This window comes from Monodelphis domestica, chromosome 1, assembly GCF_027887165.1.
Source record: "Monodelphis domestica isolate mMonDom1 chromosome 1, mMonDom1.pri, whole genome shotgun sequence".
In the NCBI taxonomy this organism is placed as follows: Eukaryota; Metazoa; Chordata; class Mammalia; order Didelphimorphia; family Didelphidae; genus Monodelphis; species Monodelphis domestica.
In genome coordinates this window covers 593,405,564-593,429,922 of record NC_077227.1, presented here as the reverse complement: position 1 = coordinate 593,429,922, position 24,359 = coordinate 593,405,564, and the positions used below count along the sequence as shown (strand labels likewise).

Below are 24,359 nucleotides of genomic sequence, written 5' to 3'. Positions count from 1 at the left end.
CCCCCGATAGTCCCCAGCCCAGGGGAGGCAGCCAGCCTCAGCTCTCTGTGGGATGGAGGGCTCGGGGAAGCAGGGCTAGGTGCCCAGACAGCCGCATGTGTAGGAGGGGATGTCCTCGGATGCCCTCCACCCGGCAGTCCCGGCTCTGACGTGGGTGCCCCCCCTCCCTGCCCAGATTAGTGGCAGCTTGGCCTGGCTGTCCGGGGCTGCCCTCCCCCGATCTAGGGGCCGCTCCAGCCGAGGGAGGCCTGGCCAGCCTGCCCAGGTAAGTGACTGAGGAAAGGGGTGAAGGTGGGTGGAGCTCCCAAATGCCCGTATGTTTGTGGCAGTTTCTGTGTTTGTGTTTGTGCTTGTCTGTGTGGGGGTTGGTTCAGGTCTGTGTCTGGGCACGCCTATGTTTTGGGTATTGGTCGGCTTGCCTTTGTATGTGTGTCCATTTGTGTATCACTTTTTCCTGTGCGTATCTGTGTCCTTTCTGTGGATTCCCACAGCCCCGCTGCTCCACTCCGGGGCCAAGGGCTGCCCCGGAACGGCCTTGGGCGGTGGGGTTGGCCGGGAGAGCCCGACTGGGAGCCAGAATCAGAGTGGGGTGGGGCTGGGAAGGGGACTCTGGCGTCCCCCATCTCCCCTCCTTCCCAGGCTCTCTAAGAGCCTGCCCTCGGGAGTCACAGCCCCTGGGGAGAAACACCCCTGCCATCCAGAGATGTGGGAGAAGTGGGGCGCCCGTCTTCCCAAAAGCCCTTAGTCTCCCAAGGCCTAAACCATATGCTTCTCCCACTGGGGCCGTCTAGCTCCTTGGCTGCTGCATGGGATGCACAAATGATCATCCTGCCAGGACCACTGACCTGAGAGTGCCACTAGCTCCCTGAAGCTAGTCTCAGGACCCTGGTTGGGAAGACGGGAGAGTGGGGTCAGGAACAGAGAGTCCCTTCTCTCCGTTCTCCCAGACAGGCCAGACCTACGCCAATCTGGAAGGGGAGGCTACAATACTGGATCAGAATCTGTGTTCCTGCAGCGCAGGCTCCCTCTGGACTCCCCCTCTCCCCAAGCCCCGCTCAGGATCCTTTACTCCTCCAGCTTCTCACATTCCTTCGTAGGCTGTCTTCTTTCTGACTCAGAGCTCCACTGATGCTAGCCTGTCTCTGGGGTCCAAAGAAGGAAGCCTGCCCTCTTTTCTTCCCCTTCCCTCCCACCTGAATTCTCCACTTTGGGGAGACTAGTTCACTTTTGTGGGTCTGGGATAGGTCCTCACACTCTCTCCAGTTCCCGACTCCCTTAAGGGAGTTAAGGGATGGGTGATGGGTGCCCAGGTGAAAGGAAACACCGGTTGAGCTTGTGTATGTGTGTGAATCTGTCTGGCTGTCTGTGAACCTGGTTGTGCTTCTTGAACCACCCCCACAGAGGAACCTCAATGCTTCCTTGGGTGGAAGGGTACCTCACTTTCCCATTTCCTCTCCCACTCTGGGTCCCTCCCTTTGAGCCACTCCCATCAACTGCTCTCCTAGGCAGGGCATAGAAGCCCTGGGAACACTGAGGAGAGGAGACTCATAGGATGCCACAGCTGGAAGGGACCTCAGAGATCATCTAGTCCAATCCCATCGTTTACAAATAAGAAACCAAGAAACCTCAGGGACAGGTCCTTCAGGCAGTTAATCCAAGGGTCTGGCTAAAGGAGAGAATGTTAGGGGAAAAGAGGAGGGGGACGGCTAAGACGGGAAGGTGTCCTTGGGCACAAAAGGAAAAAGTGGGAAAGGGGTACAAAAATATGAGAGGGAGGGAGGGAGGAAGGGAGAGAGAGAGGGAGGGATGGAGGGAGGGAGAGAAGGAGGGAGGGAGGGAGGGAGAGGGAGAAGGAGAGCAACTCATGACATAGGACAGACAGATGTTTCCCATCCTTGACCCTATGAGAACCTGACTGCCACTGCCAGCAATGACACTGCCCCTTCCTTTTCTGCCCTACCCTGGAGGGGGGTGCCCCACCCCATGAATCCTGCCCAGCCCCTCCCGCCCTTTGCTCCAGTTCCCCAGCTTGGCACCTACTAGCGGGGTGCTGCCCGCCTGCCAGGCTCCGGGCCGGCCCACGGGAGGGTGGGGCCGCTGGGAAGCTGGCACGTTGCCCTGGGGGAGCCTCTCTCAGCAGGCGCCCGGGTGCCGCTGATGGGGGGGGAGGGGGGAAACAAAGGACTCATTCTCTGGGTGCGCAGCCGGTGGCATCGCAGGGGCGTTGGCGGAAGCCCCCGGGGGCCAGGAGGGGGCAGGCCTGGGCGGGGCTGCAGAATCACGGGCTCCTGTTCCCCGCAGGGTGCAGGAGGAGTAAACCCGTGGAGCAGCTTTTCGGTTCCCCAGTTGCGCGTCCGGCGATGGCGATAGGAGGTCCTGCTGCGCTCTCCGTGCCGCTTGGTCTACACTAGCCGCGCAGCGCTGCGCTCCCTTGGTGCCGCCTTCCAGGGCACCCCGATCGCCCCCCAACGACCCCTTCCCCTGGCCTCTCGGCCGCCTCCCCCCCACTCTTCCTTTTCCAATCCGGGGCGCCTTCTTCCCCGGCTCAGCTTATTCTCCCCTAGGGGAGTCCATTCCCCCCCTGCCCAGCTCACTCTCCCTCCGGGGAGCTCTCTCCCCAACCCCCGACCATCTCACTCTCCCTCCGGGGGCGTCCGCTCCCCCCGGCCCAGCTCCCTCTCTCCCCGGGGCACCCGCTCCCCGGCCCGGCCCGGACCACCCAGAGGCGCAGCACGGAGTCTCGGCGGCCCATGGCGCAGCCCACAACCTCAGCCCAGAAGCTGGTGCGGCCCATCCGCGCAGTGTGCCGCATCCTGCAGATCCCGGAGTCTGACCCCTCCAACCTGCGGCCCTAGAGCGCCCCCGACACTCGGGGGAGAGAGGGGGTGAGAGGAGCCCGCAGGTCCCAGAGGTGGCTCATGGGGAAGGCGCGTCCGGCACTAGCCAGGACCCCCGCTGCCCTCGAGTCAGGCCCGAGCAGCACAGGTGAGTACTACCAGTGGGACCCAGGAGAGCACGGCGATCCGGGCTCCAAGGGAGTCCGGAATTGATCCGTCATATTGTCTTGGATCAGTGTGCCTCTGATTAGAAAGTTCTTAGTCCCCCGGGGCAGCGTTCCCACTTTTTATCAACCCCCTAGGAAACCAGGGAACCCTGTTTGTGGCATTCCCACTCCGTACTCTTTTTTTTTTCTTTCTGGGACCCCACCACCCAACTGCTACTGCGTTCCCTGGGAAGCAGTGACAGCCCCTGGGCATACTGTCATGCTAGTCTCGGTGACACCTGTCATACAACTCTTGGGACTTCCCTGCTTTGCTTGGGAGTTTCCCTGTTTTCCCTGCTTTCCTGTGTCTCTGGTTAAGGAGTCCTCTCCCGGTCTGCTCCTCTTCTATGGAACATTCATTACTCCTGGAGTTAGGAAGACCTCATCTAACCCAGCAGGAATGCCTCTTAATTCTCCTTCACCTTAAGGGCCTCTCCATGGAGATGTCTCAGCTCTTACAGGAGTAAGGAGTCCTGTGAGCCCAGGGAGGAGGTTCCAGATCCCACCAGCTGTTCTGGGCTCCCTTGGGGGAGCTAAATGGGATAATCTTAGAGGACCAAGAAGAGGCAGAGTTTCTACCTGGCATGGTGTGCCAGGAAAGATGCCAAAGTAATGCTTCCAGCCCTACTGTGCATTCCTCCCTAGTTACTCCTTTTTACCAGATCTATGTTATTTTTACTCCCTAGAGACTGGGATAATTGGAACAGAGTTGAGTCTCAGTTTCCTCCTCTGTAAAATGAGAGGATTAGAGGAGATGATCTCAGAGGTTTGGGCAATTTTAACTACTATGGTCATAGATTCATAAATTCATAGATTCAAGATCTCCTCCCAGACCATTTACTTAAAATTTCCTTAACCCAGAGAGAGTACAAAGTCACGCACTCAATAAGATTCCAGAATCAGGACCCAAATCTTCTGATTCCCAGTCTTATGATTTTCCTTAAAGGGTTCGAACCCTTTCTTATGAGTTCTTGTTTTCTCTGGGGAGGAAGTCCTGGGTTCCATACCCTGATGATATAGTGAAGAAAAAAAAAACTTTTTTCTTTCTATCTATCTATCTATCTATCTATCTATCTATCTATCTATCTATCTATCTATCTATCTATCTATCTATCCTTCTATCCATCTGTCTGTCTGTCTATCTATCTATCTATCTATCTATCTATCCTTCTATCTATCTTTCTATCCATCTACCTACCTACTTATCTATCTATCTATCTTTCTATCTATCTTTCTATCCATCTACCTACCTACTTATCTATCTATCTATCTATCTATCAATCTATCTATCTGCCTCTGTCTGCTTGTCTATCTATCTGCCTGTCTATTTTTCTACCTACTTACCTGTCCATCTATCTACCTATCTGTCTGCCTTTCTATCTATCTCTCTGTCTATCTCTATCTCTCTACTTGTCTGTCTGTCTGTCTGTCTCTCTTTGCCTGCCTACCTGCTTGCCTGCCTGTCTATCTATCTATCTATCAAACCTTTACCTTCCATCTTAGAATCAATACTGTGCATTGGTTCCAAGGCAAAAGAGCGATAAGTGGGGTTAAGCGATTTGCCCAGGGTCACACAGCTCAGAAATGTCTATGGTCACATTTGAATCCAGGATCCCCTGTCACTTGGCTCTCAATCTGCTGAGCCACCCCGCTGCCCCCAAGAACACTGTATTTGGTAGAGAGCATCCAACGCAGATATGAATCTAGGCTTTGCTTCTCACTACCTATTTTCCTGTAGGCAAGTCATTTAAACCCCTCTGAAGCTCAGTGTCCTCTTCTGTACCATGTGGTTAGACTACATGTCTTCCACTTTTAAATCTCTGCTTTTTTGTTCTCCCGAACAAGTGTGTGGGACTGAAGAGCTCTGTCCAATCCACTCCATTCCAATCCAATCTAATAAGTATTTATTAAGTGTGGATTAAGTGTAAGGCACTGTGACAGGTGATGGGGATACAAAGACAAAGATGAAACTGTCCCTGCCATTTAGCATTTAACAGAGAAGGACATAAATGGAGATTTGTGGATGACTAAGGGGGTCAGGAAAGGCTTCTCATGGGGGGTGGCACACAAGATGAGTCTTGAATAAACCTTAGGATTCTAAGAGAAGAAGGTGAGGAGGGAGTGAAGTCCAGTGAAGGGGGACAGCCTGTTCAGAATCATGGAGGCCGGAGATGGAATGCTGAGTTTGGGGAACAGCGAGTAGCCCAATTTGGCTGGAACAGAGAGTTCATGAAGGGGCATAACGTGAAATAAGCCTGGAAAGGTAGGCTGGAACCAGACTGGGAATGGCTTTCCATGCTAAGCAAAAGAATTTTAATTTGATTTTAGAAGCAATAGGGAACGATTGAAAATCCTTGAGCAGGGGAGGGGTGACATGGTCAGTTAGATACACAATCTGACTTTTTATTACCTATTAGTGCAAGGTATTTAGGTTTACAGGCTATTTCCCACAATAATCAACCACAACTGCATACTAATAAATATGGAATAGGCAATTGAATATAAAAAATAAAGCAATTTTTCAATCATGATGAAATAATCTATATCATTGATGAATTACATTTTTGTTTATCAGTTTCCTAGTTGGAAGAAACCGATAGATAGTACAAATATTTAAAGATGTTAAAAGATATGAAAACAATAATAAAAAGAACCTCCAACTCCACTCCTTCTGTTCCTGCTGGGGTTCTCTGGCTCTGATGGAATATAGCAGGGAGTGGGGGGAAGTATAGGAGGTGGAGGGGTGAGTAGTGTTGCTTCTTCACCCATGGGGGCATCAACATGTCCAGGGTGGGAACCTTAGGGCAGTGTGTGGGCAGGCAGCTTGGTGCCCAGTTGTTGGCTTGTACTTGCCTTACCGGTTTGTGCTGCCTCAATGTCGCCAGGGTGGGGCTCTCTTTGTACCAGACAGCAGGGATGCTCAGGCGATGCACCTGAGCCCATGCTTTGTTGGTTTCACTACAGGGAACCCCTTTGTGAGAGCCCCATGAGGGCAGAGGCATCATGGAAAGCACACCCAGCTACCTGCAGGATGCCCCCGCCTGGGAGAAGCCAGCATCAGAAAGTAGCATCAGACAGGAGCCAGGCACCTTGCCACAGGGTCCACACCTTGGGCCACTATGCCTGGGGGAGCCTGTTCCCTTTTGGAGAGGGACCCTGAGCACCCCAGACTCTTGGTTTCCACATGGCTTGCCCCATGGCCCAAAGGACCCATTTCCATTCTTGGGGGGTGAGGGGCCCCGGAATGGTGAGGGAAAGGCTGGATGGTTGGGGGCCAAAGAGGGGCTACGGTGGAAGGAAGCAATGCTAGCTCACCAGCTGGCACTCTGTGGGCATCCATGCCCACCCCGCAATAATCTCCTGGCCCCAGAGCAAGGTGGTAGTCACCCCAAGAATGACCCACTGGCTTTCCGTCCCTTACATTGTCCCTTCCTTCTGGAGACCAAGATCTTAGAGAGGACCCCTTTCTGGGTGCCCACCTGCCTGCCTCCTTACTTGGTGCCCAGCCAGCCCCATGATCGGCCTCCTGACTGGCCCCTGGCCCCTTATCCTTGGACATACCTAGGGGCACAGCCCAAGAGCCCTCCTGCTTTCAACTCAGGAAGCAAGGTAAGGACTTGAAATTGTTAAGAACTCTGCTCAAATTGGGGAGGACCTAATGAAAGAAACAACTGGTTTTCTTGGCCCAGGGAAAACTCTTCTCCAGAAGAATTCCATTCAGTTCAACAAGTGTTTATTGAGTGTCCTACCTTCCCATACTAACACCTCTAGACCTGGTCTAGGACTCCAGGATCAATTTCAAGTTAGCTGTCCTCTATAGGGCATTCCTTCATTTCCCCAGGTCCAGTCACCCCCTTCCATCCTTCTTTATTGAGAGACAAAGTCAGTGCCCAGCTTAACTCCTTTCTTCTCCCTTTAGGGCTTTTATCATAAAGATCTAGGCATGCCTCGCCTGACAAAAGAGATGTTGACCACTGCTGAACCTGGGTTGTTGGGCGTAGCCCCTGGTGGGCATCTTCAGAGAGCCGGGGAGATGGATCAGTCCCTACCCTACCAAAAGGATGGAGAGTCGGGAGCCAATGGGCGCCAGAACCTTTGCCCGCTCTTGGGAGGGTGCCCAGATATAATCGGCAGCCGGACCCTCTGGCCTACTCACCCCCCAGGCTTGGTTCATGCTCTTGGCAGTTCCTGGGTAGTGCCTCGAAATGGGAACCTCAGACACCCCCAACCAGGGCTACCCTCTGGATCAGAGTGCCCTTCACCAGGGCAGTCTGTCAGTCAGGTGGGCTGCTGTCCATCCCATCTACCTGCTGGAGATGGGAGTCATAGCCACTGTGGAAGGTGCCAGGCAGTCACAGAAGGTGGTACTAGTGGGACATCTGGGTCCACTGAAGAAGCTGGCAAGCATCCCGGGCCTGGGGCCTGTCCTCCAAGCCACCATACCAAGCTGAAGAAGACCTGGCTAACTCGACATTCTGAGCAGTTTGGATGTTCAGCTGGGTGCCCAGGGGAGGAGGTGGGCCCAGCCTCTCAGATTGGGTCCCTCAAGAGGGAGGGAAGTCCTGAGGTGTGGGGAGCAGCTGGTAGCCCAGCCCCCAAGCGTCCAGCTGACTTCTTCCCAGGCAGCGAGGGGCAGGGGGCTGGGAGCTGGCAGGACCCTTTGGAACCACCACTCGGGAGCAAGGCTGAGACGACAGAACATGATGGCTGGAGAGGTGAGAGGGTTGTTGGGCTGGGCATGAATGGCAGCTGGGGCAGCTGGGACTTGGGTAAAGAGGGTGAGGCTTGGGGTGGTGCTCTGGGCCTGTCCCACACTCAGCAGGCCCCTTCTATTGATTCCTGCGCCGTTGTCTAGACTTTCTCCGTCTGGGTTTTACTGACTCTTTTGAGACTTCACAGAGCCTTGGCTGAGGGCACTCTTCTGCCCACTTCCGGACACTTTCTTTGTGCTTTACCGGCTACCTCCCTGTGTTGGGACTAGCATCCTACCTCGGCACTCGCCCAGGGCACTGCCAACCCCTAACAAAAGAGGAGCAGTACAGCTCTGATGCGGCTCTTTCCAAGCCGTCTCTGGGGAGTCTCTGCCGACCCATGCTGTCTGAGCCAGGAACTGTTCCTTCTCTCGCCCAGTTGGATCATGGACCCCAAGCGGGGACTCTGTGTGCTCTGGAATAATTAGACCATAATGCCCCTGCCCTGTGGCTCCCTTAGCCGCTGGAAGCTCAGCGCCCCGCTGATGCTCTCCAACTTTACCGAGGGGAGAATGGTTATTTTGGAGTTACAGTCTGTTTCCCTGGATCGTTAGAGCTCAGTGCGCCAGCCGGGATTAACGTGCCCGAGACGGGCCTGTCTCAGCTCCTTCACTATCTGAATGGCTCTATCTCTCAGATCCTCCAGCTAGGACTCTCCTGTCATCTCACCCTACTGGTCCACTACCACCGCCTTGGAGCTCTCCTCTCATTCTGGCAATGGTATCCCTTTGCCCACAATTGGGACTCTCCGGCTTCTTCACTTGTGCTGAGATGATCCCTTCCCCCATCCTCGGACCCCTGCCCCCAAACGCCAGCCCCCCTTCCCCATTCCCTGTTTACGGTCCTTTCTGTGGCTCTTCTCAGGGGGTTTGAGAAGCGTTGCCCACAGAACCTTGAGCTAGGGAGGAGAGTAAGTGCTGGGATCACAGTCCTTGGAGAGGGGCTGAAGGGGAAGGGATGCTGTGATTGGGGACCTTCTTTGAGGCAGGTCAAAGGAGAGTCTTGACAGGACGCGTTATCCCCTTAGGATTCCTGGGCAGCAGGCCTGGCCTTGATGGACTTGAACTCCAGAGTGTGCCTTGCACAGCACTCCCGGCAGGAATGACCCGATGCCAGAGCTGTGCCCGTGGGGAAGAGGAAGGCAAAGGGATGTCTTGCCTCTTTCTGAATGTGCGAAGGTGAATTTTTGCTGCCTCGTCCCCATCTCCCCAACAACACTTTGCTGGTCTGGGAATCCCCTTTCCCAAGCTCTGGGCATCCAGTTAAATTCTTCAAAGGCTCTTGCCTACTGATCCTTCTTCTTGGCTTCTCCCTGCTTTCCAGGTTACCTTCAGGTGGGACAAGAATGGCAGAAAGTGAAGCTGGTCATTCTGAGGAGGACCGAGGCGGCAGGCCCAGTCCAGACACCAAACTGAGTGTGCAACTCGCCAAATACTTGCTGAATAGCCTGGGAGACAGATTCTGTCGACTGCTCAGGAGGGAGCGGGAGGCCCTTGCATGGGCTCTTGAGGAAGGTAAGCAAGAGTTAGTCTCTGGGGCCATTGAAGACAAGAAACGTAACTGATTACTTACTGTGTGCCATAGTAAACAAGGGGGAAATGAGGTTACCTTGTAGCTACTCTTTTGTTGTTCAGTCATTTCAGTTATAATTGACTCTTCATGACCCCATTTGGGGTTTTCTTGGCAAAGACACTGGAATGGTTTGCCATTTCCTTCTCCACCTCATTTTTGGGGAAACTGAGGCAACCAGGGTTGAGTGATTTGCTCAACTAGTAAGTATCAGAGGCTGGATTTGATCTCAGAGAGAGGAGTCTTCCTTTCTCCAGGCCAGGCACTCTATCCACCGAGACAGCTAGCTGTTCCATGTACTGTATTTTGTACCCATGGTTTATATATTCAGGACCCATTTAGGTATATGTTATCTCCCCTATTAGAATGTAAGCTCCTTGAGGTCAGGGACTGTTTACACTTTTTTCTTTGAATCTCCTCCATTAGCACAGCGCCTGGTACATTAATAAATGCTTGGTGCTTGTTGACTGATGAATATATCTAAGCATATACATGATATATAGCTAACATTTCTGTAGCAATTACTATGAGCCAGGTCCTATGCTAAACACTTTAAAATTATTATCTCATTTGATCCTTATAACAACCTTGGGAGGTAAATGTTAATATGATCCCCATTTTATAGATGAAAAAACCAAGGCAAACAGATTTATGTATCTTAGCCAAGATCACATTGCTAGTAAGTGTTTGAGGCTGGATTTGAACTTGGGTCTTCCTGACTCCCAGTCCAGTCCTCTATCCACTGTACTCCCCAGTTGCCCAAGTGAATACCCTGTAGTTTATGGAGGAAAGGTAATGGAAGGCTAGAGAGATCAAGAAAGGCTTTATGTAGAAAGCAGTGTTTAAGTTGGGTCTTGAATAGAGAACTCATAGGGTCTTGGTTGGCCTCTATCCATTAATCCTTTATCCCTTCCCCTATAAAGTTTGTCTGCTTATACTTCATACTATAGTCACACAACTAGTCAGCAACCGATGTGAAAAAGATAAGGGGACTTCAGTGAATTGCTAGGAACTTGGTATGATTTAAGCAATGTCATCATGGAAGCCAAAGCATCCATCACACTCCTACACTGGCATCCAGTGCAAGAGAGGTCATAATCCTACTGTAGCTGACCCCATTCAGAACATATTTAGGATATCATGTTCTCTTCTGGGCACTACAGTATGGGAGGGACTATTGGCTAGAGCAAAGACAGCAAAGGGGACCAGGTTGACAAGAGCATGTCCTACAAGGATTGGTTGAAGGAACTGGGGGATGTTGAGCCTGAAGAAGAGAATACTTTAGGAAAGACATGATAGGTATCTTAAGGATTCGAAGGGCTCCTATAGAAGAGTGATTCAATTTATCCTGTTTGTGTCAAGTGGTGGAGAGCTAGGATCAGAGAGTAGAAGTGGCCAAAACACAGATTTGAGCACAATAGAAAGAACAATTCACTCATAATCATCTGTCTCAAAAATTGAACGGGCATGCTTCAGAAGACAGGAAATCTCACTTTACTGGAGACCTTCAAGTAGATCCTGACTGTCCATCTGTTAAGTATGTATGGAGATAGTTCATCTACTGGGCAAAATGACCAGCTTCATTTCATGATAACACTGCTAAAGTATGCGAACCAAGTTCTTTTGATCCACTTCCACCTCCCTTGTAATATTTATAACACTGCTCCTTGGGAGCCCCACTAGTCTTGTTTGGATGTTATGGGAAGCTAATTAATTGGAGCAGCTAGCTGCCTCAGTGGCTAGAGTGCTAGACCTAAAGTCAGAAAGACCTGAATTCAGATCTAGCCTCAGAAACTTGTAAGCTGAGTGACCCTCTGGGCAAGTTTACTTAACCTTGTTTGCCTTAATCCACTAGAGAAGGAAGTGGAAAACCACTCCAGTATCTTTGCCAAGAAAATCTCATGGATAGCATTGGTGTGACATGGTTGATGGGGTTATAGAGTCAGACACAACTCAACAACAACAACAACAACAACAACAACAACAACAACAATTAATGAGAAGCAATTATGGAGTGGGTGACAGAGAGCTGGCCTCAGTCAGGATAACCTGAGTTCAAGTCCCTCTTTCATCACACATTGGCTAAATGATCCTGGATAAATCACTGAACCTCTAGGCAACTCTCTATGACTATAAGCAGGGCAGTCTCTTATCTGCATTCTCTGCATTCGTAGAAGAAGTTTGCTCACTGGGAGTTCCCTAGAATGATGAAATCACTGATCTAAATGAAATAATGATGATAACAATGACTTTAAGTGGGATCTGTCCTTTGGGCAGATAGGTGGTATAATGGATAGAGAACCTAACCTGGAATCAAGAAGGTTCCTCTTCATAGGTTCAAATCTGGCTTCAGACGCTTACTAGCTGTGTGACCCTGGCCAAAGCATTTGTTCCTGCTTGCCTCAGTTTCCTCATCTGTAGAATGAACTGGAGAAGGAAATGGCAAATCACTCCCGTATCTTTGCCAAGAAAACCCCCAAATGAGGTCAGGAACAATCAGACACAACTGAAATGAATGAACAACAACAATACCTATACTCTCCTTAGTGTAGCTTTCTATTAGGGTCCTTAAATCAGAACTGAACTCATAGTAGAAATTTAATACCTATAGAGGAAAGAGAAGGGAAGGAAAAAAAGGAGTGAATGTATGAATAACTGAACAAACAGATGCTAGAGGGGGAAGGGAAGGGAATAAGCATTTTTTAAGCGCCTACTCTGTGCCAGGCACTGTGTTAAGTGCTGTACAAATGTTAACTCATTTGGTCCTCCCAACAACCCAGGGAGGTGGGTGCTATTATTAGCCTCACTTTGCAGTTGAGATAACTGAAGCAAACAGAGATCAAGTGATTTGCCTAGGGTCACACAGCTAGTCTTAGGTGGGATTTGAGGTCAGTTCTTCCTGACTCTAAGCCTAGCCCTCTCTCCATTGCTCCACCACCTGTTGATCTTGTTTAGGATGAATATGAAAGATGGACCCAGAAGTCAGAGGGAAATGATTAGTTTGTGGCCAATGGGCAGAACATTTTGGAACTTTTGGACTGCCTTGACTTGTAGTTAGTTGCTGTTTGCTGGTGGGTATCATTTGGAGAGGACAGTTGGCGAGCCCTAGCACAGTGGAAAGCTGTGGAGTCTTTGGACTTGGGATTAAGTCTTGGCTCTGCTGCTTCATTATCTGTGACCTTGAGGCAAGCCACTGAATCTCCCTGAAATTCATTTGCCTCATCTCTAAAATAGAGGGGAAGGAGGACAGGGTATTTGCCTCCTTCAACAGGGCTATTATTCTAATGAGATCAAATGAGAAAATCAATGTCAACTGTTCCTTAGACTAGAAAATGATATGTAAACAGAACTTTTGTGAGGCATGGCAAGGGTGGGGGCCTCTTTGCAGAGATTACCGGGGTCCGTTTAACCATGTTTCTCATCATTAATCAGCAAAGGTTTATTATTTTTAAAAAATCTTTTACCTCTTGTCTTAAAATTGATACTGGTTATTGGTTCTAAGAGAGAAGAGCAGTAAGGGCTGGGCAATGGGGGTGAAGTGACTTATCCAGGGTCTCCCAGCTAGGAAGTGTCTGAGGCCACATTTGAACCCAGGACCTCCTAACTCCAGGTCTGGCTCTCTATTTGCTGAGCCACCTTGACAATGATCTTGAAGGAAAGAAGCTCCCTCTCTGTGAGTACATCTCTCTGAGAGTCATAAAGGGCTTTAGAAATGTAGGGTGCCTGGTGCAAATATTAATAATATAGAAATAGATCTTGATCAATGACACATGTAAAACCTAGTGGAATTGCTCTTTGGCTACGAGAGGTGGGGTGGGAGGAGGGGAGGGAAAGAACATGAATCATGGAACTGTGGACAAATATTCTAAATTAATTAATTAAACTTAAAAAAAAACTGTAGGGTGCTCTGATCACCTCCTTCTTTCCCTTACTCCTCCACCAGGCTTACGGTTTACCTTCAGCCTTTGGGCAGGGTGAGCTTAGGACCAAAGCATTTGTCCTCCTAGCCTTGACCCCATCGAGGCTGAGTTCTTTGAACAGCTACTATGTTCTTTGTTTTTATGCCTGCTGTTTTCTCTGCAGTGGGGGAGCCTACCCCTACCCCTATCCCATGGGAAGACCCCAGTTCCCCAAGGTCCTGCAGCCGCTGCTACCGTGGACTCTTCAACACCCATTGGCGTTGCCCTCATTGCTGTTACAGGCTCTGTTTGGCCTGTGGCCGCGTTGGGAGGGTCAGGGATACCACAGGTATGGAACATGGGCTTGTGTGGGAATCCAGAAGGAGGAGGAATGGGAAGACAGGGTCTGGTCCAAGCTTAACCCCCTTCTCCTGTGCTAGCTTCCATTGAACACTGTCTGAGATAGTTACAGACAGACAGACAACCCCATCAGGAAACGAATCTGTGACTATGCCTGGCTAAGCCTTACCCTCCAGTGCATTTTTGCTCCCTAAGAGCTTACTTAGCTTACTTTTGTGATCTTTGTTCTTTTTTTGCCACTTTGACCTCTAAGCTAGCTGTTCCCACTCCAACAGGCCCTCAGGAGCAGCCCCGGGAGGGATGTGCCCATAGCACCGGGCACATCGCCAACACTCTGACGTTGACCCAGTTTGTCCCCAGCCAGGGTAAGCCAACTGGGGTTCCAAGTTTTTAGGGCAGGAACCAGAGGGGCCCTTGCTAGATTTAAGGAGGAGGACTCCCCTCCCTCTGCCTCCCGGACTGCTCTTTGATCCTTGGTACCTCCTGGTTGTCAAGTCTGGGCTGGGAGGAATAAGGAAAGGGGTGGTTCTCTGGCCAGCCCCTCAGAGCTTCCTTCGTCCCAATCTCGAGAGGTGACGTCCCTCCGTTCCTTCCTCCCTCAGCCCTGGCCGAGGTGAGCTCCAAGATGCACCAAGTCCGGGCCAAGTTTGACATCCGAGGGCACTGCCCTTGCCAAGCTGATGCTCGAGTGTGGGCTCCCGGGGAGAGAGGCCCAAAGGTGAGAGCTGAGAGGAGGGGATAGGGATGGGAGGGTGGAGCTGGGCAGCTTGGACAGGGTCTCTAAGCTAGTTTTCTTGGCAGCTGGCACCATGTTGTATGAATTCCCTGTAGGGGCCACCAGTTTTAATGGGTGATGGTGATGAGGACTGGGGGGAAATGGGCTTGTTATCCCACATGCTGACCTGGGTTTGGGAGCACTGGGTGGGGGAAGGAAGCATTCACAAGAGACGTTTTTCCTCGTACCCCACACCTCCCTGATCACCTCATTGCTTCCTTCTAAGGTTTTGGTTGGGTTGGGGGTGGGTGGGGGTGGCTTTGACAGAAGGAGCCAACAGAGAAAACTCCAGCCCCACCACCCTCTTGCAATGACGATGCCCACCGAACCAAGGAAATGAAAGAAGGTGAGCTGGTGGGAGAGCCCTGGGTGTGTGCTGGGGGGAGAGAGAGGAGGGGGGCTTCGAGGAGAAGCCTTTCCCCTACCTGGAGCTCTAGACCTTGAGAAATCTGTGAGGCCCATAGAGAGAGAAGACAGAAGAGATAGGAGAGGGGGAAGTACAGATATGATGGAGCCATTTGGGGGTGAATGTGAGAAGGCCCCTGAGTACTTTTATGGTGTGTTTATGCATCTCTGTGCTCGTGGACTGGCGTGACATTCCCGTGGGCCCCTACAGTCCGAGTCGTTATTTCTACAGAGGCCACAGACTCCACTGAACCTCCGGGAGAAGCCCAAGGAGGCCGGGGATCCTTGCCCTGCCCCTCGCTCTGTGAACTTCTGGCCTCCACTGCTGTCAAGCTCTGCCTGGGCCATGAGCGCATCCACATGGCCTTTGCCCCTGTGACCCCAGCCCTGCCCAATGTGAGTGCCTGGGGGAAGGTCTCAGGCCTTGGGGGACCAGTCAGGGTAGCACTGGGCTCAGTCAGGTCTTTCTCGACGATTTGACTCCATGTTGACAGAAGCGATGCCTTATTTAAGTTAGATTTAATTTAAATTATTATTAAATTAAATTAAATTAAATTATCCAGCGCTAAGCAGAGAGTAGGTGCTCAGTAAAAGTTTTTAGCATTCCATCAAGGCATAAGAGGGTAGCACGAGGAAATGTGTTGACCCACCTTCCCTGGCCTGCAGGACGACCGAATCACCAACATCCTGGACAGCATCATTGCGCAGGTGGTGGAGAGGAAGATTCAGGAGAAGGCGCTAGGGCCAGGGCTCCGCAAGGGACTCGGCCTGTCCGGCCCTCCTGCTCCCCGGGGGCTGCCTTCTCGGGGGGCTCTGCTGTGGCTTCAGGAAGCCCAACCCCGACACAACTTCCACCTCTTCCAGGAACACTGGAGACAGGGCCAGGTGAGGGTTTCCTCCTGGCTCCCCTCAGCCAGCTCCCCAAGTTCCTTTTTTCCTAAGCCCTGCCTTATCGACAAGGGAGACCTCGTTCCAAGTCGGGCTTTCTCCCTAGTGCCGTCCAAGTAAGCTCCTCTAACCTCCTTCCCTGAGCCCCAACTCTGACCTCTTCTTGGACCCATTCTCCTTTCCTGGACCCTCTCTTCCTAATTCTCCCCTCTACAGCCTGTGCTGGTATCTGGACTCCAGAGAACCCTGCAAAGCAGCCTTTGGGGGCCGGAAGCCCTCGGGGCCCTGGGAGGGAAGGTGCAGGCCCTGAGTCTCCTGGGGCCTCCTCGGCCTACAGACCTGAGCAGCACAGCTTTCTGGAAGGGTTTCTCCCGGCCAGAGGGTGAGTGAGTCCGGACGGCTCAAAGGGAGAGGGAGGAGGACAGAGCCCTGGAGATGGGGATGAGAGTTCAGAAGAGGAGAGGCTAGAATGGAGAGGCCCTTGGATTTGTCAGAAAAGACCCTTGTTTGAATCCTGTCCTTGACATTTCCTTGCTACGGGACTTTGGCAGTCTTCTCCAAAGCTTTGAGTCCTCCTATGCCAAATGGGATGAATAGGGACAAATTACAGCAAATCTGTCAGATTTCTCTGTTCATAGAAGTTGAGTGCCTGAGCCTGGACCAGCTAGGTAGCACAGTGGAGAGAGCATTTGGTCTTGAGTCTGGAGGACCAGGGTTCAAATCTGACCTCAGACACTTCCCAGCTGTGTGACCCTGGGCAAGTCACTTAACCCCCATTGCCTAGCCCTTACCATCCTTCTGCCTTGGAACCAATACACAGTATTGATTCCAAGATGGAAGGCAAGGGTTTAAAAAGGAAAAAAAAAAAAGAATTGATACTAAAACAGAAGATAAGGATTAGAAACAAAAACAAAAAAAGAATGGTGGGGCCTGATGAATACTGGGATGGGAAAAAAAATCACTTGGGAATATCAGATGCTGTAGATTAAGAAAGAAGCATCTTAGTAGAGTGGGTGGAGAGTCAATTGGCCTCAGAATCAACAAGACTCTGGTTCCAGTCCTGCTTCTGACAAAAATACTGACTGTGTGACCCTGGACCTGTCCTTTAACCTCCTAGTATCCTGGGCAATTCTCTAAGACTCCAGGTTGTAGAATAGTTCCAGACTTTGTTGGCAGAGGGAATTCCCTTTTGGGGTGGTCGTGAGGAAGATGCTTTGTTAATATGAAGCATTCTATAAATGGGAACTATCTTCAGTGATGAGGGGAATAGAAAAGAGGGGATGGATTTTTTGAAACCAAGGCAGAGAGAAGGGGGGGAAAGCAGGGGCAAAGAAAGGGAAGGAAGCAGGGAGAGAGACACACAGAGAAACAGTGAAAAATGGGAGGGGGGAGAGAGAGGGAGAGGGTGAGAGAGTAAGAGAAGATGGAAGGGACGGAGAGGGAGAGACTAGAAATCATGCTGTCCTCCCTTTAAAAAAAAAGATCCCACACTAATATTTTTTCCATCTGGGGAATAATAATGATTTGATGACAAACCAAAACTGTTACACAGTAGTCATAGTGTCAAAGGCATTGTCCTTTCTTTTAAATTTAACAACATGGAGAAGTTATTATTGCTCTCTGTTTAATAGGCTTTAAGGATATTGGTAAGATTTCTTTCTGAACCAAAGTTAGCTCACTAGTAACTTAAAAAAAAAACAACAACCCACCATTTTGCACGAGGGTACATAAAGTGAGCCTTGCAGATACATGACATACACGCTGAAGGGCTAGTCCCACTTCCCGAGGCTAATAGCTTCCTTCTCTTCCCTCAGCTCGTCCAAAGCTGGACAGTGGGTCCCTCCTCCTTTTGCATAGAAATCTCGGCGAGCCAGAGGCCAGCAGGTGTGTATTTGCAGGGGACCCAGTTTTGCCTCTCTGACCCTCCCCTGCATTGGCCCTTGCCTGTCTTTTTCTCCTCCTGGACCCTTCGGCCTCTCCCTTATTCTCAGACTTGGCTTTCGGGGAGCCTGCATGGGGTCTCTCGGAAGAGACAATGCTTAGGAGAAAAATGATAAGTGTGATGGGTCCCTTCCTCTCCCCCCTCTGCAGATCAGAGAACCTGACTGCCAGCCTGCCACTCCCAGAATATTGCACCAGCCATGGGAAACTCAACCTGGCTTCCTACCTCCCTCCCATCCCTACTCTCTGCCGGCTGGAGCCACAACTCTGTGCTTCTTACGGTGAGTCTCTAGGCTCCCTCTGCCCACAGTCTCCCCTGATCAAAGCCTCTTCCTCATACCTATAGCCCTTTATGCCCACTCAGGACCATCTGCAACTGTGTCCATAAGCTTTAGTTCCAGGCCCTGATGGGTGCCGGAGCCTGGGTTCTGGCAAACTCAGCAATTGCAGTTTTCGCACTCATGACTTCTCTGTGCCCAGGTTCCCATGCCCACCACAGTTAAAGGTCTAACGCCAGCCCCGTTTCCCTGGGTCAGGTGCCACAGCCTGGAATTGCCATGTGCTCTTAACCTTCGCCCACCCCTCCCCATGCCAGGTGTGAGCCCACAGCACGGGCACCTGGGGACCAAGAATCTGTGTGTGGAGGTAACAGACCTCATCAGTGTCCTGGTCCATGCAGAAGCACCAGTACCTACTTGGCACCGGGCACAGAAAGGTATATTTCTGTAACTGGAATAGAGTGGAATGAGGTGGTGGGAGGAAGCAGAGAGGTAAAGGGTGGGATCAGCTCTACCCCAACCCCAACATCCTTTTTTCTTCTCTTAGAACTCCTGACATGCCTGGAAGGTGAGGGACTGTGGTCCCCAGGTAGCCAGGTGGGCGCTGTGTGGCATGTGTTTCGGGCACAGGACGCCCAGCGCATTTGTCGCTTTCTCCAGATGGTGAGGAAGGTGGGATAGGAGCTGAGCAGCCCCTTCCTACTTCACCCCACTCCGATAAACCTCTCTTTCTGGGTTTCATTCCAAATTTTTGAAATCTCCTTTCTAGCCTTACCATCTCTCTTCAGTCCACAAATATTTTAAGACACCCAATCAGTGTATCAGCCAGCATTTATTAAGAACCTCCTTGTGCCAGGCACTGCCCATGGTGCTGGAAATGCAAAATAGAAATGAAACAGTCCCTGCCCTCAAGGAGCCCACGGTCTGTTGGGAAAGACAACATGTACATGTGGATAGACAAAAATAAATGCAAAGTAATTTAGGGGAACAGGGGAAGCTTTATATGGGGAGGCTTGAGCAGGTTCTTTAAGAAACCAGGAATTCTTAGAGGCTGAGAGAAGAACTCGATGCAGAAGGCACAGATAAGAAATGAGACAGAATGTGTGAAGAAGAGCAAGAAGGCTGATATATATGAAATATAGAGTATTTATATGGATAGTTGCACCTTAAGAGAGAGTAAGGTGTAGTAAGGTCAGAAAGGTAGGTTGAGGCCAGGATGTAAAGAGCTTTAAAAGCTGAGGAACAGACAGTGACACAAGGCAGCGTGTAAGTTGGTGCTCTGTTATGTGGTACCCTCAGCATTTGGAGGAGAAGGAGGTCACTGATGCCCAGAGGGTTCAGCGAAGGCTTTAGAACATTTCCTCTAAGGATCTTCTGTTTAATCTTGTCCTCAGCGTGTGTGAAGCGCTCTAGCTAGTACTCTGAACAACTTCTGTGGGCTGACAAGTTAGGCTGGGCAGCCTTCTCCCAGAGCTCTTGATGAGTTCCTAAATGGGGCAAAGGGAAGGTGTATCTAGAGGGTGATGGCAGCCCTGCCTTGGAAGTGAGGTGAATGTGAGTATTGTGGCCCTTTGGGGCATTGCATCCTGGAGGAAGTAGTCTTTGGGGTGTTTCTAGATAAGGCGACTGTGGGAAGCAGCTTAGAGTGATCCAGCTTAGAGGGCAATCTCAACCATCAAGTGAGATGTGGAAACAGGGGTAGGAGAGAGCCAAGGGAAAGGAAAGGTGCTTGGGGAAATTGAGAAAGAAAGGAATCTGCTTCGGAGCTCAACAAAGGGTTGGCTCTCCTGGGGGAAAAGTCAAAAGCCTTCTACACAAACCCTGGACGTACTGCACACACACTCCTTTCTGGGGTTAATCTGCTTCTGGCTCTACCCCTAAGGATGCTAGTCTGGTCTGGGTAGGGCTGTCTGTGGCCTAGGACACCTCTGGGCAGTCCAGGTTTGTGTAACGAGGGAGGCAGAACTCCCTCACGGGCCCATCTCCAGTAGAGGGCGGCTCTTTGGTAAACTTGGGACTGAGGCCCAAACTCTAGTATAGACCGGAATCCTGAGGTTGACGGGAGAAGCAAATTCGTTTCCTTGGAAACTCCAGGACTACATTAGTTTCTCTAGAGTGTCTAATGACTGTAGGGATCATGTGGCACATTCAGGCCCACCAAACCCATCATGGGCTCTTGTTAGGCAAGAAATAGATCTTCCGTGAATGGAGAGGAGAGGACGTGTGGGGTGGAGGGTGGAGGGTAGAGAGGGGGGCCTTCACCTAGCCTTTGAGCTGCCTAAAATGTGGAATCTATAGGGGATGCGAGAATTTAGAGATAATAATGATGATGATAATACATTATCTGGTATTAGGACCATAGATGGAGAGGCTGGGAAGCACCCTCAGAAGTCATCTAGTTGAGCTCTCATTTTGCAAATGAGACAGGTTGTATCTGCGCAGTGTCATCTAGGTAGTAAACGATGGAGTCAGGATTTGAAACCATGTTATCTGACTCCTAATCCAGCATTTCTGGAAGTCTGCAAAGAGCTCTGTCTGTGATCTCTCATTTGCACCCCATTCCAACCCTGTGAAATAGGTAATACAAAAATTATGACCCTTATTTGACAAGGAGAGGAAACTGAGGCTTAGGAAAGTGAGTGACTTGGGTTTGGTCACCCAGCTTGCACGTGTCAGAGGGGGGATTTAAATGCAGATCTTTTGGACTCCCTGTCTAAAACCCCAACTGTTCTTCCTAGCTGCCTCTCGACAAAGGGAGGCATTTATTACATGTTGTAGAGAACACTTTCAGCTGGAGGATTCTAATTGGTTTAACTATAGGGGAGCAATGAAATTTAACTCAGCAGGCATTTATTAAGCACCTAACATGGTGCAGGCCCTGGAGGGAGGACAGCAAAAATAAACTAGACCCTGCCCCTAGGGAGCTAAGGTTCTATTGACTCAACAAGTATGGTACAGTAGGAGTATTTGCATTCCCCAGGATTCTGCTAGTCAATAAGGGAGAAAAGGAAGGTACAAAGCAGAGTCCTAGTCCTCCAAGGAATAGCTAATCAGAGATCCTCCACCTGATCCCGCGTCCCATCTCTATCCCCAGCAAGAGTCAGGACCTTGGCTTACAGATCTGTAGGGGGGGCCGCTACTTCCTTCAGAGGCAACCCATTCTAGCTGAAGTGACAGGATCCACTAGAGAACAAGGTACAATAAAAATACAAGGCAGTGAGTGTTCCCTGAGCCCAAGTGCCCTAAGAGCTCAGAGGAAATGGGAGGATCCCTGTGGCCTTGCCTGAAAGACATGGACCAGAGGTTTAGAGAGCTAGGCGGTACAGTAGAAAGAGTACTGGTCCTTGGAGTCAGGAAAACTTGCCCTCAGACCCTAGCTGTGTGACCCTGCCCAAGTCACTTCCCTGCTGCCTGCCTCCGTTTCCCCATCAGTAAAATGGAGATAATAATAGCCCCTCTTTTCCAACATGGGTATAAGAATGAAGTGAGTTAATGTATGTAAAGTTATTTATAAATGCTATTATTAGGAGGGCCTTATCGTCATTGCCATGAAAGAATAAGGGATTTAAACCAAGGACGCTCCCTGTCCTTACTCGGTTTCTGAGTTTTTAATCCCTCCTTCCTTTTTCCTCCGTTTCATTCTCTCACATTTCCCGAGCCTGCCAACCTGGGCAACCCTCAGACTCCCTCTACATGTTGGGCAGGCTCAGGCCAGGTTGTTAGTCCCCGTCTCCTTTCTCTTCCAATCTCAGGCTCCTCACTATAGCCCGAGTGACTAAGTCCTCCAGAGGATGTAGCCTTTGGTAAAATCGGCATTCCTAGCATCCTCCTCGCAGCCGGGGCCTTTGTTAGCGGGGGGAGGCAAGAGATTCCTGTGAGCCCCCCATTCTCGGAGGTCCCCTTCACCTCTAACTGTAGGAGCCTCTGACTCTCCTCGCTAGGTGTGCCCCGCGGGAGCAGGCACCCTGGATCCAGGGTCTCCGGGCAGCTGCTACCTGGACACGGCGCTGCGTCGACGCCTCCGGGAGGAGTGGGGTGTGAGCGGCTGGACCCTTCTGCAGGCCCCTGGCGAGGCTGTGCTGGTACCAGCAGGGGCTCCTCACCAGGTCTGGGCAGGCAGGATGGGAGATTGGCCTACTCAGGATAAGAATGAATTTCTGAACTTTGACTAAACGCTGCACTTTTCAAAGTGTTTTCATATCCACTCTCTCCTTCTGCCCTGAGGAAGGAGGCACACCGGGCATAGTATTCCCATTTTAGAGCTTGGGAAACAGAGCCAAGAGTCTTGAAGTGACTCGCTCCAGAATAGGCGAGGAGGGGTGGGAGCCCACGTCCACATTGTGTAACCCTTCAAGTGCTGTCTGAATGTCAGGACTATGCGTGCTCTGCAAATGGGGACAGCCGCCTAGGAAAAGTGGCATAAGGGATCTGGCCCCAGGCCTGGATTTGCTAATTACTCCCTGTGGGACTTGACCCAGAGCCGAAGCAGATGATCTCTTTAAAGAACCTGCTGGCCCTGGGATGCCCTGCTTAGGTCAGCCATCTTTCTATTGTAGATCTTACTTGAGGGTGGCACTAGCGGCTATAACGTGCCCCCAGCTCTGCCCGTACCCAGGAACAGGGTCCTTGCCCCTTAAGAGCAAAAGCCAAAGGTTAGGATGGGGCGCCAGCGTTGACCTGGAGCACGAGGGGCAGAGAGCATCTTTGGGTCCTCCCTAGCCCCTTCATATCTCTCTCCTCCCTGGCACAGGTGCAGGGGCTGGTGAATTCGGTCAGCGTCACCCAGTATTTCCTGTCTCCTGAGACCGTTGGCCTCTCCATCCAGCTCTGCCACCAGGCGCCCAGCCTGCCCCCTGACACCCGCCAGGTGTATAGCCAGGTAAGGGCTCCGTTAGGGCGCTATCCTTGCCCTCTGGTACTGGAGATGGGCTTGAGCTGTGGGTAAGGTGGATGGAACAGCACTTGATACATCCCCTCTTTTCTCTCTCGTAGATGGACTGGGCCATATTTCAAGCGGTGAAGGAGGCTGTGGGAACCTTACACAATTCGAAATAGGAGCAACCCGGTCATTCAGGGTGGGAGGGGAAGCACAGATAAGACAAGGCAAACACCAGCATGCCAACTGGGTGTTTGCCCCAGCAGCTCACCCCCTTGAGATCAATTGGGGAAAATGCCCAAAACCTTGGGAATTAACCCCATGGACAGCCCTCTGGTCACAGGCAGAGCATGACTTCTCGGGGCACCCTACCTTGAACTCCCCAATCAGTACACAGAGTACTGCCAATGCTTACGTGCTCTCTGATGCCACTCTACACATATACCTAAGGCTGGCACTGAATGACGGGTCAGCTCTTCTCATGTGTGTCCTCCCTCCTCTTCTGGTACACGGTCTCAATTGCCCCCTGGGATCCCAGAGCAAGAAAAACGGTCCTTCCAAGACACCTGGGTGAACTTGGGGAAATTAGTCTCACTTAAACTCCGCCACTGCCTTCTTGCCCTCAGCACTCCGCCCTTGCCCAGATCCTCTTCCCTGTCTTCCCATCCTTGATGAATTCCCGGGGAAGTCCTTCCCACCATCCCCCTTTGCCAAATGGGCACTGTGAGGCGGCCAGAATCCTCCTGACTCTGACTTGCCTTAGAGAGGGGCTAAGAGGGCAGGGATCAGATGGAGGTGAGGGATACTCCAGGGCTTGCAGGGTCTGCTGGCGGGACCATGGTCTGGGTGGCGTGCCCCTCTCTTCCTTGTGAGTTTGAGTACCCATTAAAGTTTGTGTTGTTTTGTGAATACTTTCTGTGTGCTTGGCATTGTTTACAACCTCCACATAACACAGGAAAAGAGGGAAAGCGTGAATTCCTTCCACATAGTGGGGGAAGAGGGAGAGCCTGTGGAGATCTTGGGATGGCTCCCAACCTACACACACGTCCGTGGGCTTATTCCCAATGATTCCTAGACCAGCTTCTTCACCTGGATGTTTTATCTTCAAGATTTGAAGTGACTGAAAGATGGAGCCTTCAATGCTGATGCCAGCATCAAAGACTGGATGGGGGGTGACCCTGGGCGAACCAGAGCAGTTGATCAAACAATCAATCAGCAAGTATTTATTAAGCACCTACTATGTGCCAGGCACTGTGCCAGGCTCCGAAGACACAAGGGCAAAAGTAAGAGCATTTTTGCTCTCGAAGAGCTTGCATTCCTCTGGGAGGGGAGGAGAGGGAAGGAACCAGAGAACTGAGAAGCTCTCTGTTTGAGCCCATCAGCAACCCTAAGTGGGATTATCATCTCTATGGAAATAAGTGCTAGAAAGCCAGGCCTGGTAGTGCTTCTGACATTGTGAAATGAACGTCCCATAGGGATCTCAAGTCCAAATCACCCAAAAGAGAGCTCACTATATTTCCAGGTCTCTCTCCCTTCCAGACTTCCAACTGTTCAGGGCACCAAGATCCTTCTGA

At 51.0% G+C, this 24,359-nt stretch overlaps 1 protein-coding gene across 7 annotated transcripts; it reads left to right on the top strand.

Moving 5' to 3' along the window:
• Nucleotides 1–23: 23 nt before the first annotated feature.
• Nucleotides 24–23,696, top strand: HR (HR lysine demethylase and nuclear receptor corepressor). 7 transcript variants are annotated; one of them, XM_056813683.1, is made up of 20 exons: nt 24–265; nt 2,302–2,985; nt 6,008–6,652; nt 6,963–7,758; nt 8,822–8,972; nt 9,118–9,308; nt 13,447–13,611; nt 13,898–13,987; nt 14,225–14,340; nt 14,665–14,743; nt 15,035–15,198; nt 15,469–15,687; nt 15,907–16,072; nt 17,505–17,574; nt 17,782–17,912; nt 18,227–18,346; nt 18,457–18,572; nt 21,851–22,015; nt 22,660–22,788; nt 22,902–23,696. In XM_056813683.1, the coding sequence occupies exons 3-20, from the start codon at nt 6,047–6,049 to the stop codon at nt 22,962–22,964; spliced, it is 3,537 nt and encodes a 1,178-aa protein (XP_056669661.1). In that variant the 5' UTR covers nt 24–265; nt 2,302–2,985; nt 6,008–6,046; the 3' UTR covers nt 22,965–23,696. The 7 variants fall into 7 exon arrangements, 5 of the variants coding, with proteins under 5 accessions (XP_056669661.1, XP_056669659.1, XP_056669662.1 ...); XM_056813681.1 differs by having other exon boundaries at nt 18,457–18,581; XM_016422040.2 differs by lacking the exon at nt 24–265 and adding an exon at nt 5,137–5,306 and having other exon boundaries at nt 2,850–2,985; nt 18,457–18,581.
• Nucleotides 23,697–24,359: the final 663 nt, after the last annotated feature.

Excerpts from the sequence above, each read along its gene's own strand:
- HR (XM_056813681.1), top strand. The coding sequence starts at position 6,047 with ATGGAAAGCACACCCAGCTACCTGCAGGATGCCCCCGCCTGGGAGAAG. Across the intron at positions 7,759-8,821 it reads AGAACATGATGGCTGGAGAG|GATTCCTGGGCAGCAGGCCT; the intron begins GTGAGAGGGTTG and ends TTATCCCCTTAG. Across the intron at positions 17,913-18,226 it reads ACAACTCTGTGCTTCTTACG|GTGTGAGCCCACAGCACGGG; the intron begins GTGAGTCTCTAG and ends TCCCCATGCCAG.